At 23.8% G+C, this 19,819-nt stretch overlaps 1 protein-coding gene across 3 annotated transcripts in view; it reads left to right on the top strand.

The window, feature by feature from the left end:
* LOC117171760 (PRELI domain-containing protein 1, mitochondrial) overlaps nt 1-19,540 on the top strand; it is a 31,744-nt gene extending 12,204 nt beyond the window's left edge. For 2 of the 3 annotated variants that reach the window (XM_033359362.1, XM_033359363.1), the window contains exons 3-6: nt 5,945-6,158; nt 12,285-12,533; nt 18,267-18,409; nt 18,571-19,540. In XM_033359362.1, the coding sequence (XP_033215253.1) occupies nt 5,945-6,158; nt 12,285-12,533; nt 18,267-18,409; nt 18,571-18,586 (622 nt within the window). In that variant the 3' untranslated portion in view covers nt 18,587-19,540. Of the gene's footprint in view, nt 1-5,944; nt 6,159-12,284; nt 12,534-18,266 lie in introns of all 3 variants that reach the window. The other variant, XM_033359364.1, reaches the window with a different exon arrangement.
* Nucleotides 19,541-19,819: the final 279 nt, after the last annotated feature.

The following is a 19,819-nucleotide window of genomic DNA, read 5'->3' as shown; positions in this document are numbered from 1 at the left end:
TCGACCTAAAAGGAGAGTATGTTGAAAAATAAAACCGACTTTGGCCAAAAAAACGTCTCCGTGTTTCATTTTTCAGGGACTTATCAGACTGCCTAGTAAACTAGACGTTTCGGATATAAGACTTGCTATTAACTCTTTACCAGATAAAGTAACATCGGGTACTGATTTGATACCGAGTTTTCTTATCAGATCATGCGCAGACTCATTAGCAAATCCGCTCTGTTTTATTTTAAATCTAATTCTTGATAAAGGGATCTATCCTAAAATTTGGAAACAAGCTAAAATATGCCCAGTTCATAAATATGCTAATAAGGCAGATCTAAAAAATTATCGTCCTATTGCAAGCATCAACAATTTCTCTAAAATTCTAGAATCATATCTAGCGGGATTCATTTCATCCTTGATCAGTCCTTGTGTATCAGAATGTCAACATGGTTTTGTACCCGGTCGCTCCACGGTTACGAACTTAGCTATTTTCACGTAATTTATTGTTAATGCATTCAATTCTGGGAATCAGGTAGATGTCGTATATCTCGATATTGCCAAATGCTTCGATAAACTGGACCACTACACCTTGTTTTAGAGGCTTCAATCGACCGACCTTCCGGATAACCTGTTATTACTGCTGCAGAATTTTCTGATCAATAGGGAGCATTTTGTTCAATATTCAGGATGTAGTGCAAAAGCGTTTATCCCTACTTCGGGTGTCCCTCAAGGTTCCAATATTGGACCAACATTGAGGTTTCTTCAATGGTGTACAAGTATGGGTTTGGATATGAACGTTGGAAAATGTCAAGTTATGTCTTTCTCGAGGTGTATGATTCCAATCTACTTCACATATGTACTTGACGGTATACCATTTAAAAGGGTTTACTCCGTAAAAGATCTTGGCGTCCTCTACGACCCAAAACTAAAATTCCATCTGCACATCAGCTACATTGTAAAAGCGGCGAACCAAATGCTAGGTTTTATTTTGCGCTCGTGCAAACACATGAGCAATTTGAAGTCTCTCACGACTTTATACTTTACCTCTGTGCGATCTAAATTAGAGTATGCAGCTGTTGTTTGGAGTCCTTATACTCAACAAGCAAAGGATGTCCCAGAAAAAATCCAGAAGCGATTTCTTAAATTTTTAACTTATAAAAAAGACGGAATTTATCCTCCAAGAGGGTGCGACTATGCGAAATTATGCGAACGATTTGATTTTCCAGCCATACAAGAACGACGTCTCATTCTCTCTTTAGCCTTTGTTTTTAAAGTTTTTAGGGGGATGATAGATTTCCAGAATTACTTTCAATCTTTCCTGTTAATGTTCCACGAGCAAATGCGAGAGATTTTAAATTGTTTTATCTACTTGCCACTTCAAACTCCACTGTACATAATTCACCGATTTATAGACTATGTAGAAATGTTAATTTGCTGAACTCCGCTATGATAGATTTTGATGTTTTTGATATGTCTTTTAGCACATTTTTGTACAGTGCGCACTCCTATATTATTAATTCAAGATCTGTCACTTAATTGCATTTGTAATTCGCTGAATGTCTAAAAATAAAGCCTTCCGCCTATAATTACTACAAATTTAAGTTTAGAAGACATATAATGAGATGAAATAGAATAGAAATATATCAGGTTATAAATAATTATATTAATGTAGACTTTTTTGATGGTAAAATAATATTTATTGATTAATTTAGTTGATACAAGGATAAAAGCCGAAATCTCGCATCCACATCGCTTCGCCGCACGCTTCGCACTCCCGATTCTTCCTTCCTTCCTCCTTCCATTCGCGTCGATAGGTGTCGCATTAGTATTTTAAATTTCTATCCCTACATTAATATAAATAGACTTATGATAAGACTCCATAAATATTGTATACAACCCTGTAATTGGTTTTTTTAACTGTTGGGTAGTCTCAATAAAGAATCAAATCAAATGTAAGAATAATTGAATTTTCTATCAAATCGTTGATTATTTATGCCAAAAATACTACTTTTTTTACAAAACAGTTGAATTTTCAATTCGAAAATGTGAATTTTTAACAAAATAGTTCATTATATAAAAAAAAGAACTTTCAACCAAAGATATGATTTTTTAACTAAAATAATGAATCTACAAAGAAATGAAATTTCAAGAAAAAATGAAAAAGTTGATATTTCAACTGAAAGCGATTTTAACTTTAAATCATAAATAGTTCAATTGAATAAGACGAATTTTCTAGAAAACAGTTACATTTTCAGTCCCAAAGTGTGGATTTTTAACAACAAAAAACGAATTTTCAACAAAATATTTAAACTTAAGAATAATTGAATTTTCTATCAAATCGTTGTTATTTATGCCAAAAATACGAATTTTCTACAAACTGGTTGAATTTTCTTAGCAAATAGTTGAATTAAAAAAGAAAAAAATTTTAATGAATTTTAACAAAGAATTCTCCACAAAAAATGCAATTGAATTCAATCAAAAAGTCGAATTTACTACAAAACAGTAAAATTTTCAACCACAAAATATGAATTTGCTTAACAAAACTAGTAAATATTGCAACAAAATATTTGAATTTGCAGCAAAATTGTTTTTTTTTTTTTTTTTTTTTTTTTGAAAGCCAAAAATGCGAATTTTCTAAACAAAACTGTTTAATTTTGACCACAAAAATTTGAGTTTAAAAAAAATATAAAAGAAAAGAAATTTCAACAAAGTGGTTAAATTTACAAAAAAAATATTTGAAGCAAATTGCTGCATTTCCAAGCCAAAAAGACGAATTTTCTCCAAAAAAAGTTGAATTTCTAACCCAAAAAGATGAATTTTCAAGAAAACTGTTGCATTTTGAACTAAAAATATTGTCTTTTTGCCAAAATTTTAGAATTTTTAACAAAATTATTAAATTTCAATCTAAATATTTAAATTTCAATTAAATGAACAATTTTTTAACCAAAAAATATTAATTTTCAATAAAAAATGTAATGGTTGATACTTCAACCAACAAATATTTTTATTTGAATTCAAAAAAACACCTGAATTCAACAAACAAATTAAAATTTGCAAGAAAATAGGTTTGAATAATAAGAATGTTCAATAAAATAGTTTAATCCTCTACCAGAAGAGATTAATTTTCAACTAAATAGATGAATTTTTAATCCAAAAGAAGAATTTTTAACGAGACAGTTGGATTTTCAACCAAAAATTATGTGTTTATTAACAAAATAATAACATTTTCAACCAAAAATTTATTTAATTGTCTGCATGGATTTTTTAAATTTAGTTCAGATTTGAGTTAAAAAAAAGGGAAATAATGGAAACACTATGAAGCCTGTGTTTAATTGTAAGGAATTTTTATTAATCTGTAATACTTTTAAAATCTGTAATATTGGTATCTTCATAATTTTGTTATTTACGTAAATATTATATTTTTTAATATGTGCTTCGAACATTATAAAAAATATGATTTTTTAACAAATTATGTCAATTTTCCACAAAAAAGTTGATTTTTCCACAGAAAAATATTAATTTTCAACAAAAAATGTAATATTTGAAATTAAACTCGAAGCAATATTTTAATTTTAGATAAAAAACAGTTGATTATAATCAACAAAGTCGAATATTCAACAAAGTACTTGAATTCTGAACTAAAGCAGGTTAATTTTCAACCATAGAATTACATTTTTAATTAAAATAATTTCCTAGCAAAAAAGCATTGTTAACAAAAAATATATATTTTCTACCAAATAGTTAAATTTCAAATTAGGAAAATTAATTTTTTATCGAAAAAGATGATTTTAACAAAAATACAAATTAATTTTTAACTAAAAAATATCTAATTTAAAGAAAAAAATCGAATAGTTAAAATTTCACGTAAAAAGATTAATTTTCAATAAAAAGAAAACGACTTTTCTAAAAGACTGTTAAATTTTTAAACAAAATCTCTACAAAACAGTGTCATTTTTAACCTCGAAATATTAATTTCCAACAAAAAATGTAATAGCTAATATTTACATTAAAAAATATTTTAATATTAAATAAAAAACATTTGAATATAACCAAAAGGGATGAATTTTCCACAGTAATTTTCTGCCAAAAAATACGAGTTTTCAACTTATTTTTTTTAATAATAAATATGATGTTAAAATTTTCTTTGAATAATTTTTAGTTTATATTTTTTTCGTTTCTAAAAACTTTAACTAAATAGTTGAATTTTCAGACTGAAAAAGATCAATTTCTAACCAAAAATGGTCTAAAATTTTTATTGAGAAGAATTAATTTTTAGGAAAAAAAACTAATGTTATGTAAAAAAAGCTCAATTTTAAACCAAATAGTACCAAATTACTTAATTTTCGAAGCGAAAATATGAATTTTCTATCAAACAGTTGAATTTTGGACAAAATTATTAAATTCTCAGTTTAAAAAAATAATTTGTAACAAAAAAAAAAAAAACTAATTTTTAACTGAAATTATGGATCTTCAAACAAGAAAATTATCTTTTAAGAAAAAAAATAGTTGGATTTAACCTACAAAGATGAATTTAAAACAAAATATATCAATTTTCAACCTACTAGTTGAATTTTTAAAATAAAATTGTTGAATTTTTAAGCCAAAAAGGCAAATTTTTACAATCAGCTAAATTTTCGACCATAAAGTTACATTTTATACCAAGAAAGTTGAATTTGCGACCAGAAAAGATGAATTTTCAGCAAAACAGTTTAATTTTCAATTCGAACATGTAAATTTTTATAACAGAAAAAAATTTCAAGCAAGGAAATGAACTGTTAACTAAAATAATGAATCTTCAAAGAAAAAATTAATTTTTAACAAAGAATGCTCAATGAAAATTGTTATAGTGGATATTTTAAACAAAAGGGATTTTAATTTTAAATCACAAATAGTTGAATTCAATAAAAAAGAAACTTTTCTACAAAAAACTTGAATTTTCAACCCGGAAATATGAATTTGCAACAAAAACAGATAAATTTTCAATAAAATATTCTAACTTCAGTTAATTGTTTTTTCTGAGTCAAAAAGATGAACTTTCTAAACAAAAAAGTGAAATTTTCAATAAAAAAGTGCAATTTTGGCGAAAAAAGCAACATAAAACGAATTTTTAACAAAACAAAAACAAGAATTTTCAACAAAATAGTTAAATCTATAATTAAAGAGATAAATCTTCAAAAAAGGATTTTTCAGTAAAAAGAAAAAATGTTCAAAAGATTGTTGAAATTTTTAGGCGATTTTTTTACAATACGGTACAATTTTTATCACGAAAATATGAATTTCCAACTACGAATTTGAATTTTCTACCCAATTTTAGAATTTTCATGCCAAAAATACGAATTTTTTTACAAAAGAGTTGAATTTGCAATTCACAAATATGAAATTTTGACATAAAAGATTATTTTTAACCGAATAGTGTAATTTTTTCACAAAATAGTTGAATTTTCAAAAAAGTTATTTTTTTAAGTAAAATTTTAATGAAAAAAAAGAAGGATTTTCAATAAAATAGTTAAATTTTCTACCAAAGGTTAATTTACAACTAAAATCATGAGTCCTGAACCAAAAAAAAAGTAATTTTTAACAATGTTTTTCAACAAAAAATTTAAACTTCAATAAAATACAATATATATAATCAATACAAAATCTAAAATTTATACTTTAGCCAACACAAGTTTTTAATCACAAACAGTTGAATTCAATTAAAAAAGTAGAATTTACTATAAAACAGTTGAATTTTTTCAAACCGAAAATATAAATTTGCAAGAAAAAAAAGATAATTTTTCAATAAAATATTTGAACCTTCAGTTAATTGTTTGTTCCGAGTCAAAAACACGAACTTTCTAAACAAAACAGTGTAATTTTCACCTCAAAAATGTGAATTTTCAACACAAAAGTTAAATTTTAGCGAAAAAAAACGAATTTTCAACAAAATAGTTTTTGAAAATTATTGTTTTTTTTGCAGCTCCCACGTTTTATCGGAAGACACAGTATTTAGAGAAGTAAAAAACGGGAAATTGTACTCGAAACGACTTCTGACAAAAACGAACAGGTTGCCAAAATGGGGCGAGAGGTTTATTAGCAAAAATATTGTGAAGATCATCGAGGAGAGTATCATCGATCCAAAAGGAAAGGTTTTAACGACCTATACAAGAAATCTAGGCTACCAGAAAGTGATGGTAAGATTTAAAATTTAAATTCATTTTTATCCATGTAAAAAATACATTTTTTTATAAAAGTTTATCCCCAAACTTATACATTTAAGAAAATAATTATCCCCTATTTTTCTATTTATGTAGTAATTTAATTTTTCTAATTTTAACAAGCCGTTCAAAGTTATATCATGTGTGAAACAAAAAAGAAAAATTTGTAGGTAATTATTTTATAAAAAAAAATTGGACAGAAAAAAATTTTGAAATGTTTGAAAATAAAAGATTTGGCATACCAAAGTTGCCTTAGCTTTTTAAAATATGCTCAAAGCATTTAAATTAAAAAAAGTTTATTTTATATTTTTCTCTAAAACCACGTTATTGAAGAAAAAGATGTTTCTTTTTTGCTATGAGCTTTAAAAGTTATATTATTCAAGAAAAATATTTTAGTTTTTTGCTATCGAGTTTTTTTTTGTGACCTTTTTCGTCTTCATTTTTTTGTGGACACTTTTCACCTTCCTGTGAAGAAAGATTTGTTTTTTTTTTTAACGATACACTTGAAAAAATTGCAGTATTAGGAAAAAAGTAATTCTGTTTGTGCATTCGACATTTTTCCTTCTTATCTTTCTTTATCATAAAGCGTTATTATTATGGAAAATATTGTACTTTTTTGTAAAAAATTCTTATTATCTTTAAAAATTCTATAACTTTAATTTAACATAATAGTTTTCAATGCTCAATTCAAAAATAGTTTAATTTTTGTAGCATTACAACTGAAGTTGTTAGTGGTCCTTAAACAAAATAAAATTAAAACACTTCGCAAAGATTGATTTTAAAACTTTTAAAGGATTTTAAGGATTAGAAACGATTTAAAAAGATTTAACAAAAATTTCAAAGGTTCAAAAAGGTGTACAAACTAGATTTAAGAAATTTAATAATAATTTCTCAAAAATTTCGAACATTTCATAAATATTTCAAGCATTTCAAAGACTTGGAAAAGCCAGAAAATACCAGATTTAATAGATTTCACAAAGAGTTTAAAACTTTTAAAAGATTTTAAGTATGCTTAAGATTTAAAAAAAGATATTAGTAAATAAGATTTCTAAAATTTAAAAACATTTCAAAGATTTTTACAATATTTAAAAAGAATTCTAATATTTTAATGATTTAAAATTAAGACAAAAGGTTTCAGAAAAATTTTAAAAATATTTAAAAGATTTCATAAAAATGTCATAAAGATTTCAAAAGAATACAAGAATTTGAAAGATTACAAAAACACAAGATTTCTAAGATTTTAAAATAGTTCAAAGATTTTAAACATTTTCAAATTTTTCTAGAAGATTTAAAAATATTTCATAAAGATTTCAAGAATTTTAATTTTTTTTTACGATTTCAAATAATTTTAATGATTTCAAACGAACAAAAAAGATTTCAAAAGCAAAGATTAAAGAAATATTTCACAAATATTCCAAAAAATTTCACAAGGACTTCAAAGATTTATAACAATTTTAAAAGATTCCAAAAAATTTAATAGAGATTTCTAGATTTCAATATTTCACAGAAATTTCAAGATTTAGCAATGATTTGAAATACTTTAAAAGATTTCAATGATTAAAAAAAAAGACTTAAAAAACGAAGATTAAAGAAATATTTCAGATATGTTTTACATTTATTTCAAATATTTCACAAAGATTTTAAAGATTTATAAAATTTTAAAAGATAACAGAAATTTCAAGATTTCAAATAGATTTGAAATATTTAAAAAGATTTCAGAGAATTCACAAACATTGTTTAAAGATTTCAAAATATTTCAAGGATTTAAAACGAAAAAAAAGGTTTAAAAATCAAAGATTGAAGAAATATTTCACAAATGTTTGATCAATATTTCACAAAGATTTCGAAGATTTTAAATATTTCTAAAATTCACAAACATTTTTAAAGAATCCAAAAGATTTAATAGAAATTTCAAGATTTCAAATAGATTTGAAATATTTAAAAAGATTTCAGCGAATTCACAAAGATTGTTTAAAGATTTCAAAAGATTTCAAGGATTTAAAACGAAAAAAAGGTTTAAAAATCAAAGATTAAAGAAATATTTCGCAATGATTTAAAATACTTTAAAAGAATTCAACGAATTCACAAAGATTTCAAAGGATTTCACAGAGATTTCAAAGAAACAAAAAAGATTTAAAAAACGAAGATTAAAGAAATATTTCATATCTATTTCAAAGATTTTTCGAAGATTTCAATGTCTTCAAAGAAACAAAAAAATTAAAAAACGAAGGTTAAAGAAATATTTAACATTTATTTTAAATATTTCACAAAGATTTTAAATATTTCAAGAAATTTCACAAAGATTTGAAATATTCAGAAAGGATTTCAACGAATTCACAAAGATGTCACAAAGGTTTCAAAGATTTTAAATATTTCACAGAAATTTCAATATTTCACAATGATTTCGAAATACTTAAAAAATTGTCAACGAATTCACAAAGATTACAAAGGATTTCATCAAGATTTCAAAAGATTTCAACCATTTCAGAGAAACAAAAAAGAGTTGAAAAACGAAGATTAAAGAAATATTTCAAATATTTTAAGTATGTCAAGAAATTTCACAAAGATTTCAAAGTTCTATAAAAATTTCAAAAGATTCAATAGAAATTTCAAGATTTCACAAAGATTCGAAATATTTCAAAAGAATTCAAGGATTTAAAACGAAAAAATATTTAAAAATCAAAGATTAAAGAAATATTTCACAAAGATTTCGAAGGTTTTAAATATTTCTAAGATTTACAAACATTTTTGAATAATCCAAAAGATTTAATAGAAATTTCAAGATTTAAATATTTCACAGAATTTTCAAGATTTCACAATGATTTAAAATACTTTAAAAGATTTCAACGAATTCACAAAGATTTCAAAGGATTTCATAAAGATTTCAAAAGATTTCAATGATTTCAAAGAGACAAAAAAGATTTTAAAAAACGAAGGTTGAAGAAATATTTCAAATATTTCGCCATGATTTCAAAGTCTTATAACAATTTTTAAAAATGCCAAAAGATTTAATAGAAATCTCAAGATTTCACAAAGATTCGAAAGATTTAAAAAGATTTCAAAGAATTATAATAATACTTCATATTTATTTTAAATATTTTACAAAGATTTAAAAGATTTATAAAAATTTTAAAAGATTCCAAAAGATTTAATACAGTGATTTCAAAGATTTTAAATATTTCAAAGAATCCAAAAGAATAGAGGTTTCAAGGTTTCAATGTTTCACAAAAATTTTAAGATTTTACAATGATTCGAAATATTTAAAAAGATTTCAACGAATTCTCAAAGATTTCAAAGGATTTTATAAAGACTTCAAAAGATTTAAAAAGATTTCAATGCTTTTAAAGAAACAAAAAAGATTTAAAGAACGAAGATTAAAGAAATATTTCAAAATTATTTCAAATATTTCCCAAAGACTTAAAATATTTCAAGAAATTTCACAAAGTTTCGAAATATTTGAAAAGATTTTAACGAAATCTCAAAGATTACACAAAGATTGTAAAAGATTTCAAGGATTCAAAACGAAAATAATGGATTAAAAATAAAAGATTAAAGAAATATTTCACTAATATTTGATCAATATTTTACCACTATTTCACAAAGATTTCCAAGATTCTAAATATTTCGAAAATTTACAAAAAATTTTAAAGAATCAGAAAGATTCAATAGAACTTTCAAGGTTTCAATATTTCCCAGAAATTTCAAGATTTCACAATGAATTAAAATACTTTAAAAGATTTCAAAGGATTTCACAAAGATTTCAAAATATTTCAATGATTTCAAAGAAACAAAAAATATTTACAAAACGAAGATTAAAGAAATATTCTAGAAATATTTCACATTTATTTCAAATATTTGACAAAGATTTTAAATATTTAAAGAAATATCACAAAGATTTCAAAGATTTATAAAAATGTTGAAAAATTTACATAAATTTTAAAAGAATCAAAAAGATTGAATAGAAATTTCAATATTTCACAGAAATGTCCAGATTTCACAAAGATTTGAAATGCTTCAAGTAATTTCAACGAATTCACAAATAATTTAAAGAATTTCACAAAGATGTAAAACTATTTGAATGATTTCAAAGAATCAAAAAAGATTTTAAAAACGAAGATTAAAGAAGTATTTCAGAAATATTTCACAAAGATTTTAAATATTTCAAGATATTTCACAAAGATTCCAAAGATTTATAAAATTTTGTAAAGATTCCAAAAGTTTTCATAGAAATTTAAAGATTTCACAAAGATTCGAAATATTCAAAAAGATTTCAATGGATTCATAAAGATTGCACAAAAACGGGATTTAAAACGAAAAAAAGGTTTAAAAATATTACAAATATTTCACAAAGATTTTAAATGTTTCAAAGATTTTCAAAATTTTTAGAAGAAACCAAAAGATTTAACAGGAATTTCAAGATTTCAATATTTGAATATTTTACAAAAATTTCCAGATTTCACAAAGATTTAAAATGCTTCACAAAATTTTAACGAATTTACAAAGATTTCAGAGGATTTCACAAAGACTTCAAAAGATTTCAATGCTTTCAAAGAAACAAAAAAGGTTTAACAAATATTTCAGAAATATTTCAAAGATTTTATTTTTTCAAGAAATTTCACAAAGATTTCAAATAAAATTTTTTAAAGATTCCAAAAGATTTAATAGAAATTTCCAGATTTCACAAAGATTCGAAATGTGTAAAAAGATTTCAACGAATACGCAAAGATTACACAAAGATTTCAAAAGATTTCAAGGATTTAAAACGAAAAAAAGGTTCAAAAATCACAGATTAAAGAAATATTTTAAAAAGATTTAAAACATTTATAAAAATATTAAAAGAATCCAAAAGATTTAATAGAAATGTCAATATTTCAATATTTCACAGAAATTTGAAGATTTACAATGATTTGAAATACTTTAAAAGATTTCAACGAATTCACAAAGATTTCAAAGGATTTCACAAAAATTTCAAAAGATTTCAATGATTTCAAAGAATCAAAAAAGATTTAAAAAACGAAGATTCAGGAAATATTTCACATGTATTTACAATATTTGACAAATATTTCAACGATTTTAAATAATTCACAAAGATTTCTAAGATTTAATAGAAATTTCTAGATTTCACAAAGATTCGAAATATTTACAAAGATTTCAATGAATTCAATTTTAAATAATTTAAATTTATAAGAGATCTGATGTTTTTTAATGCTTTTATTATATATCTAAGTATTCAATATTTTAATTAAACGTCTTTTTAATAAAATAAAATAATATGAACTCGTTTTTTCTTTTTTCTCTAAATTTAAATACTTCAAAATTTTAAGAAATCTAATGTTTTAAATGCTTTTATTTCGTAATTAAGTTTGATATATATATATAAATATAAATTAAACGTCTTTTTTATTAAAGAAAATAATATGAACTCGTTTTTTCTTTTTTCTTTAAATTTAATTACTTCAAATTTATAAGATTTATAATGTTTTGAATGTTTTTATTTTGTATATTCAATAATTAAATTAAACGTCTTTTCGATGAAATAAAATAAACTCTTTTTTTTTCTTTTTTGAGTTTAAAATACTTTAAATTTACAAGAAATATAATGTTTTAAATGTTTTTATTTTGTAGCTAAGTATTCAATATTTAAATTGAACGTCTTTTTGATAAAATAAAATAATATGAACTCGTTTTTTCGTTTTTCTTTAAATTTAAATATACTTCCAATTTATAAGAGATCTAATTTTTTAAATGCTTTTATTTCGTAGTTAAGCATGAAATACTTAAACATATTTTTGATTAAATAAGATAAAATTAACTCGGGTTTTTTTCTTTTTTTAACTCAACATATTTTAAATTTATAAGAAATTTTAATGTTTTAAATGTTTTTATTTTGTAGTTAAGTATTCAATATTTAAATTAAACGTCTTTTTGATCAAATAAAATAATATGAACTCGTTTTTTCTTTAAATTTAAATACTTCAAATTTATAAGAGTTCTAATGTTTTAAATGCTTTTATTTTTTATTTGAGCATTCAATACTTAAATTAAACATATTCTGTATTTTAAAAAAATTAAGCTAACTCGTTTTTTTCCCTTTTTAAACAGACTGTGGTGGAAAAAGTGGTTTACAGGGTATCAGAAGATAACCCAGAATGGACTGTAGCGAAGAGATCAGCCTGGATAGACAGTCAGGTTTTTGGATTCAGTCGAGCGATCCAGGCTTTTGGAGTCGACAGATTTAAGAAAAATTGTTCGAAAATGGCCAGCGGTTTCAATTTCGTCTTGGAAAGCATGTTTCCTTACACTGCACAGTGCATGAAACCTGCTCTCGCGCAGATGAATTTTGCTGAACGGGTAAGTGAAATAGAAAATTTAATTTTTAATTTTCAAATAATTAATTTTAACATCTAAAATTTCCATATTTGGAGAATTTTTCCTAAATGTCTCATAATTTGAATTAAATTTCTCTAAATGTCCTTTAAAAATCTTTTGGCATTTTTATTATTTTAAAGATTTTTGTTATTTATGTTTACAAAATTTTGAGTTTCTTTTTCAAAATATATTTTTTTAGCTTAAATGATAATTTCTTATTGATTGTAAACTGGATTTATTTTTGGATTTATTAAATTATAAACTAAATAGAATTCTTTTTCAATGGTTTAACGACTCTTTTTTTAAATAAATTTAAACTAGGAAGTACCGTAATTATAATAAACAAATTAAATATTTTAGAAAACAAATAATAATTTTAGGAATTTTAAGTTCTACTACAATTTGTTTTTTTTTTTTTTATAAAAAAAGAAATGGTTTATGTGTGACTATGAAAGTCTGTGGAATCTCTTGAACTGTTTTTGACGTCTGAAAATGTTTTTAAATGTTTTTTAAAGTCTTTGAAATAGTTTTAAAATTTTCAGTTTAAAAATGAATTTTTACATCGTTAATCATAATTTACTGTTGGCAAATAAAACCGATTTATTTTTGGAATCATTAAAATTATGAAGTGAAAAGGAATTTTTTCCAGTCGATTGAAGAATCCTTTTTATAAATACCAACTAAAAAAAAACAATAATACTTAAAAAACTAAATATTTTAGAAATAATTATGATTTTAAGAATTTTTAGTTCCAGGCTAGTTTTTCTTTTAAAAAACTAATTAATTTAACAAATTTTTTTTAAAAATATAAGACTATTAGAAATATTGTCAATTTAAAAAATAAATTTTAACGACAAAAAAGCAAATGTTAATAAATATTAATAAAATAAAATAAAATAAAATAAAATTTTTTGACTAAATATTTAAGTTTTTAAACTAAAAAATATAATTTTTATCCAGAAATAGAGTAGTTAAATTTTCATTTCAGAGAATTAATTTTCAGTTTAAAAAAATGTTTTTTTCTACAAAAAAGTTTATTTTACAATAAAGCATGTAATAATTGATTTTTCAACAAAAAAGATTTTAACTCAAAATAAGAAAAGTGAGATTTTACCAACAAAAAAGTAATAGTTAACAAAATACTTGAACTCTCAGCTAAAGAAGATTGATTTTCAAACGGGTTTCATTTTTAATAAAAAAGATGATTTTTCAACAAATGAGATAAATTTTTAAACAATTAATTTGAACAATAAATGTGATGTTAATCCAAAATTTTAATAGATTAATTTTTGGTTTATATATTTTATTTGTAAGTTTTCAAAACAAAATAGTTGAAATTTGAAAATAAAAAGGGGCCATTTTTATTTTTTAAAAAAATTTCATTTAAGAGAATTAATTTTTAATAAAAAAGGATCGAATTTTTCACAGAAAATCTTAAAGTTGTAACAACTAGCTGAATTTTCTAACATATTGTTAAATATTTTACCTAAACGGACGAATTTTTCACAAAAGAGTTGAATTTTCCACCGCAGAATATGAATTTAAAAAAAATTAATTTTCAACTAATCTGTTGAATTTTTAGCAATAAAAAATGAGCTTTGAATTAAAATTATAAAGCTTTGATCAAAAAATTGACTTTACAGAAAGTAGTTCAGCTTTAAAGCAAGGAATTCAATTTTTATTTAATGAATTTAATTTAATCTTTCTTGGATAAAAATGCAACTGTTTGGTTGAAAATTAAAGTATTTTGTTGAAAACTCATACTTTTTGGTTAAAAATTCAGCTGTTTTATTCAAAATTTAATAATTTCGTAGAAAATTGACTTTTTCTTTAACATTTATATTATGGAGCTGAAAAATGAACTGAACTATTTTCTTAATGAAAGTTCAACTTTAACAAAAAATTAGTACTTTTTAAAATTTTTTAGTCGAAATTTCAGCTCTTTTGGATCAAAATGCAACTATTTGGTCGAGAATTCAACTATTTTGTTTAAAATTCATCTTTTTTGGTTGAAAAAATTCATTTTTTTGGATTAAAAATTAAATTTATTTGTTGAAAAAATTTATGTTTTGATCTTAAAAAGTCAAATTAAATTTTTTTTTATGAAAATTCAACTGTCTTTTCGAAATTTTTTTTTCTTGTAATAAAAATTCAACTATTTTGTAGAAAAGTAATTTTTTTTCAAAAAGTCATACATTTTGATTGAAAATTGTACTATTTTCTTGAAAATTTAACTTAACATACATACTATTCGAATGTATTTTTTTTATTCGTATTTTGGTCTTGAAAAGTTAATTGGATTTTTTAAAATGAAAATTCAACTATTAAAAAAAAATTTTTTAACATAAAAATTCATCTGTTTTGAGAAGAATATCTTTTTTTTTTTGATAAACATGTAATTATTAGCCTTTTCCAGCTAAGAATTTATTTAAATTTTAACATTCCCTGTTTCAAGAAAAATCATAATTCTTTTGGATAAATTACCAGTTTCAATTCAAAATTAGTTAAAATTTGAAAATTCCCTGCTTCAACTCAGAAGTATAATTCTTTGGTAAAATTTCCTGATCCAATTCAGAATTTTTCTTGTTTTCGAAAATTTCTGATACTAGAGAGAATTTTAATTCTTTTCGAAAATTTTCAGTTTCAAATAAGAATTCGAATTTTTCTAAAATTCCCTGTTTCAATTATTAATTTTAATTTTTCTCGAAAATATCCCGTTTCAACTTAGAATTAGAATTCATTCTTTAAAAAAATTGCCTTTTCCAGCTAAGAATTTATTTAAATTTTAACATTCCTTGTTCCAAGAAAAATCATAAAATTCTTTTGGATAAATTACCAGTTTCAATTCAAAATTAGTTAAAAATTGAATATCCCTTGCCTCAACTCAGAATTATAAATCTTTGGTAAAATTTCCTGATCCAGTTCAGAATTTTCTTCCTTTTCGAAAATTTCTAGTACTGGCTCGGAATTTTTTAAAATTTGAAAACTTTCGGTTATTATTCTGGATAAATCCCAGTTCCAACTATAAATGGGGAAAATGCTTTCCTACACAATTTTATTCTACACAAAATATATTGTACACAAATATACTGATCATATTTTTTCTACACAAAACGTTTCCAACACAGAATATAATACTCTTATATTTTTCCTACACAAATTTGTTTTCTACACAGAATGTTTCGTACACAGCATTTAATATTGTTTGATAGTTTCCCTTTTTTCTTACACAAAATATTTCCTACACAGAATGTAATACTGTTGTATTTTGCCTACACAAAACTTTTTTACACAAAATGTTTCCTACACAGAATTTAATACTGTTATATTATTCCTATACAAATTTTTTTCAACACAGAATATTTCGTACACAGAATTTAATATTGTTTGATAGTTTTATTTTTTCCTGCACAAAATCCCTTCTACGCAAAATATTTCCTACACAGAATTTAATTTTGTTATTTTTTTGCTGCACAAAACTTTTTTTACACAGAATTTAATACTATTATATTTTTCCCACGCAAATTTTGTTCAACATATTTTGTATTGGATAAAATAAAAATATTAACCAATATTAAATTCTGTGTAGGAAATCTTCTGTGTAGAGAAAATTCTACATAGGAAAAATAGGGTTACACTCGTTCCTACACAATTTTATTTTACACAAAATATATATTGTACACAAGTTTACTGATCATATTTTTCCTTCACAAAACTTTTGTCACACAAAATATTTCCTACACATAATTTAATACTCTTAGATTTTTCCGACACAAAACTTTTTCTATACAAAATTTTTCCTTCACAGATTATAATATTGTTAAATACTTTTATTTTTTTCCGACCCAAAATATTTTCTACGCCAAATATTTCCTACACAGAATTTAATACCTTTATATTTTTCATACATACAACTTTTTCTACACAAAATTTTTCCTACACAAAATTTCTTCTACATATAAGATTGTCCACACATAATTTTATAATGTTTAATACTATTATTTTTTCCTACAGAAAATATTTTCTACACAGAATTAAATAGTAATAACATTTTATTTTAACATTTCAATAAATGAATTGAAACAACAGATTTATCAGTTATTACCTGAGTATTTATTAAATTAGTTAAATGTTTACTAATTCAGATTAATACAAATGTCGTGCATTTTAAAACCAATTGTTGAAAAAAAAATGGTTTTAAAAATACAAAATTTACTATTTCTGAAAAATCATTTATTAGTTTCTTTAATTTTATTTTTCTAATGATTTCATGATGATTTTATCAAATTAATTTTTTACTTTTGAGCTTTCTATTTGTTTCACAATTTTGTTCAGGTATTTCAATGAGATATACGTACTTTACGTTATTCAGAGTGTAGAAGATCAATCTTAATAATAAATGTTCTATGGCTCTTACATAGTTAAAATCGCAAAAGTTTTTTTGAGGAAAAAAACTTCATATATATTAAAATTTTGCATTAAAAAATATACTCACAGTGATATTAAATGTTGGTGATACAGGTGTTATAAAATAAAAAACTGTAAATACTATTATCGCAATTAGATTGTTTGAAACCAAAAATTTTAATATTTTTTCAAAAGAGGCGAGTTACGTAAAAACTCTAAAGTAGACTTAGTTAGGACATTTTTGCTACACATTATTAAAGAATTTTATGTACAATATATTTTGTGCAGGAAAACTTTTACACATAATATTTTTTTGTACAATGTTTAGAGACTATCTTGATAATAAAATATTACTATTTAATTCTGTGTAGAATATACATATTTTGTGTTGGAATAAAATAATAGTAATAAGCAATGTAAAATTATGCGTAGGTAAAATTTGGGGCAGAAAAAGTTTCGTGTAGGAAAAATATAACAGTATGAAATTTTCTGTAGGAAATATTTTGTGTAGAAAACATTTTGTGTAGAAAAAGTTTTGTGCAAGAAAAATATAACAGTATTAAATTATGTGTAGGAAACATTTTGTGTAGAAAAAGTATTGTGTAGGAAAAAACAAACCTTTAAACAATATTAATATATGTAGGACATATTCTGTGTAAAAAAAAATTTGTGTAGGAAAAATATAACAGTTTTAAATTTTGTGTAGGAAACATTTTGTGTAAAAGAAGTTTTGTGTAGGAAAAATATGATCAGTATACTTGTATACAATATATTTTGTGTAGAAAAAATTGTGTAGGAATGGATATAAACCCTTATGAATGTACAATATTGAAAATTCCCTGTTTAAATTAAAGTTAAATTATTTTAATTTTAAATAGTTTAAAAATCCTTAAACTGCGTCGGAATATTATTTCAAGATCTTAAAACATCTACATGTTGTTTAAAATTTTTACAAATTTAAAAATATTATTAAAAGTTTTTCACAACTTCTAAGTGTCTTTTAAAATTATTCGAATTTCAAACTTCAATTTTAAAAGTTTAAAATTCAAGAGTTCCACTTAGAATGTGTATGTTTTTATTGCTCCAAATGGAAAAATCTCTAGATTAGAGTTCGATTTAAAAAATTTCATTGACCAGGAAAAATGTTTGCGAACCGGGAAACCCGCGGGAATTTTTCTTCGATTAAAACGGTCACCCTGAGTGTTTGATTTTTCAAATTTCATGGTCCCTGAAAAATTTTTGCGACCTGGGAAATGATCGGGAATTTTTTTCCTTGATTAAAACGGCCACCCCCGTAAATTATTGCAGATCGAGGAACCGGTAATTGCTAAGGTAACTCACGCTGCTGAAGATCTGCAACATACTTTGCATGACAAAGCAGAGAAGATGAAAGACGCAGCTAAGAAAGCAACTGATTTAGCGAAACAGAAATCTAGTCCACTTTATCAATCGTAAGTGAGCGATGAAATTTTTATGTAACTTTGATAATGAGAGATGAAATCGAATTCGTTGATTGCAACATAAAGGCCCTAGGCTCTTTGAATATTCTCTTTGATTTAAAAATCGACTGATAACAAGTGATAAAAAACTTTTTCGACTGTGTGATTTGTAGTTGCACTTTGATCTGAATTCACGTGGATTCGTGAATCGAAGGGCGGCAACTTATCTGGGAATTTGCAAGTGGTTATTTCTTAACATCTGTTGAACAAAGAAAGAGCACTTTTTTGTGTGAGTACATTTCACAAAAAAAAATTTAGCATTCCTCTTAAACTGCCAATCATCAATCAATCATCTTTCCTTGGCAAAACTCGATTGCACTTCTAAATTCTAGATGAAACATTTGACGAGGGGAATGAATGCGAATATTATTTTATGGTAAATGTTAATCAATTATTGTAAAGTATAAGACAGAAATCATCTTTCACTGACTTTATATAAATATTACACTTATTCGCATTAGCATATGCATGCATCTTTTTTCTAATTCATCAACATCAGAGCGTAAACGTTAATCTGAAGATTGAAAATATAATCGAGATCTCTAAAGGGAAAAAAGAGTTAGGACCGTACAATAATAAATAGAGAATTAATTTCAAAATGTACATATTTTACCATTAGGTTGGGATTTAGAGAATGAATCGTAATCATAAATGTAAATAGTATAGGAATAAATCTAGATTTAGGAATCTGCTTTTTCTCGAAAGATCATTGAGAAATAAAATAATGTCATCCAGCGAATCCATGGAGTGTCTAATATCTGTTTTATTATTTTTCAAGCAGCTACCATGAATGCTGAGATGCTTATTAGATGTACTTTTTTATATTTAAAGAATCATTTCGTAGTTTTTAGTTTAAAGTAAATTGCCAATTATTTTTGTAATTCTACTTGTTAAATTTATTGTAGATAGAATATTAATTTGGATCTGTCTTTTCGTCTCGGAAACTTGGATCACTCAAGAGATCCGGAAATCGAAATTTTCGAATTTCAAGATGGGAGAAAATGGGGTCTTTATTCTGTTGTTTACAATTAATGTATGTAGGAAATTGTTATGGACGGAATAAAGAAGGTGTTTTAGAGAAAATTGTCTAGTTGATTTGTTTCCATTTTCGTCTTTTGACTGTAACGTTGAAATTTTATTTTTAAGTTACAAGCAATTGATTTTTTAGAAGTTCAATATTAAAATTAAAATAATCAAGATAAAAATTGATTATGCATGTTTTTCTCCTTTATATATGTTTCCCGAGTAATATGACCATCTGCAAAAATCCTTAACCATCCTAACCGAAAGAGGAATGTTGCGTCGCAACACAGTTTAGAATTTAAGTTTTCATGCTCGTTTCAAACCAGCCCCCTGCCTCGA

This window comes from Belonocnema kinseyi, chromosome 4 (genome assembly GCF_010883055.1).
Source record: "Belonocnema kinseyi isolate 2016_QV_RU_SX_M_011 chromosome 4, B_treatae_v1, whole genome shotgun sequence".
NCBI classification, from domain to species: domain Eukaryota; kingdom Metazoa; phylum Arthropoda; class Insecta; order Hymenoptera; family Cynipidae; genus Belonocnema; species Belonocnema kinseyi.
Note: the sequence above shows the minus strand (reverse complement) of the source record. Positions and strands in the feature narration are given on the sequence as shown.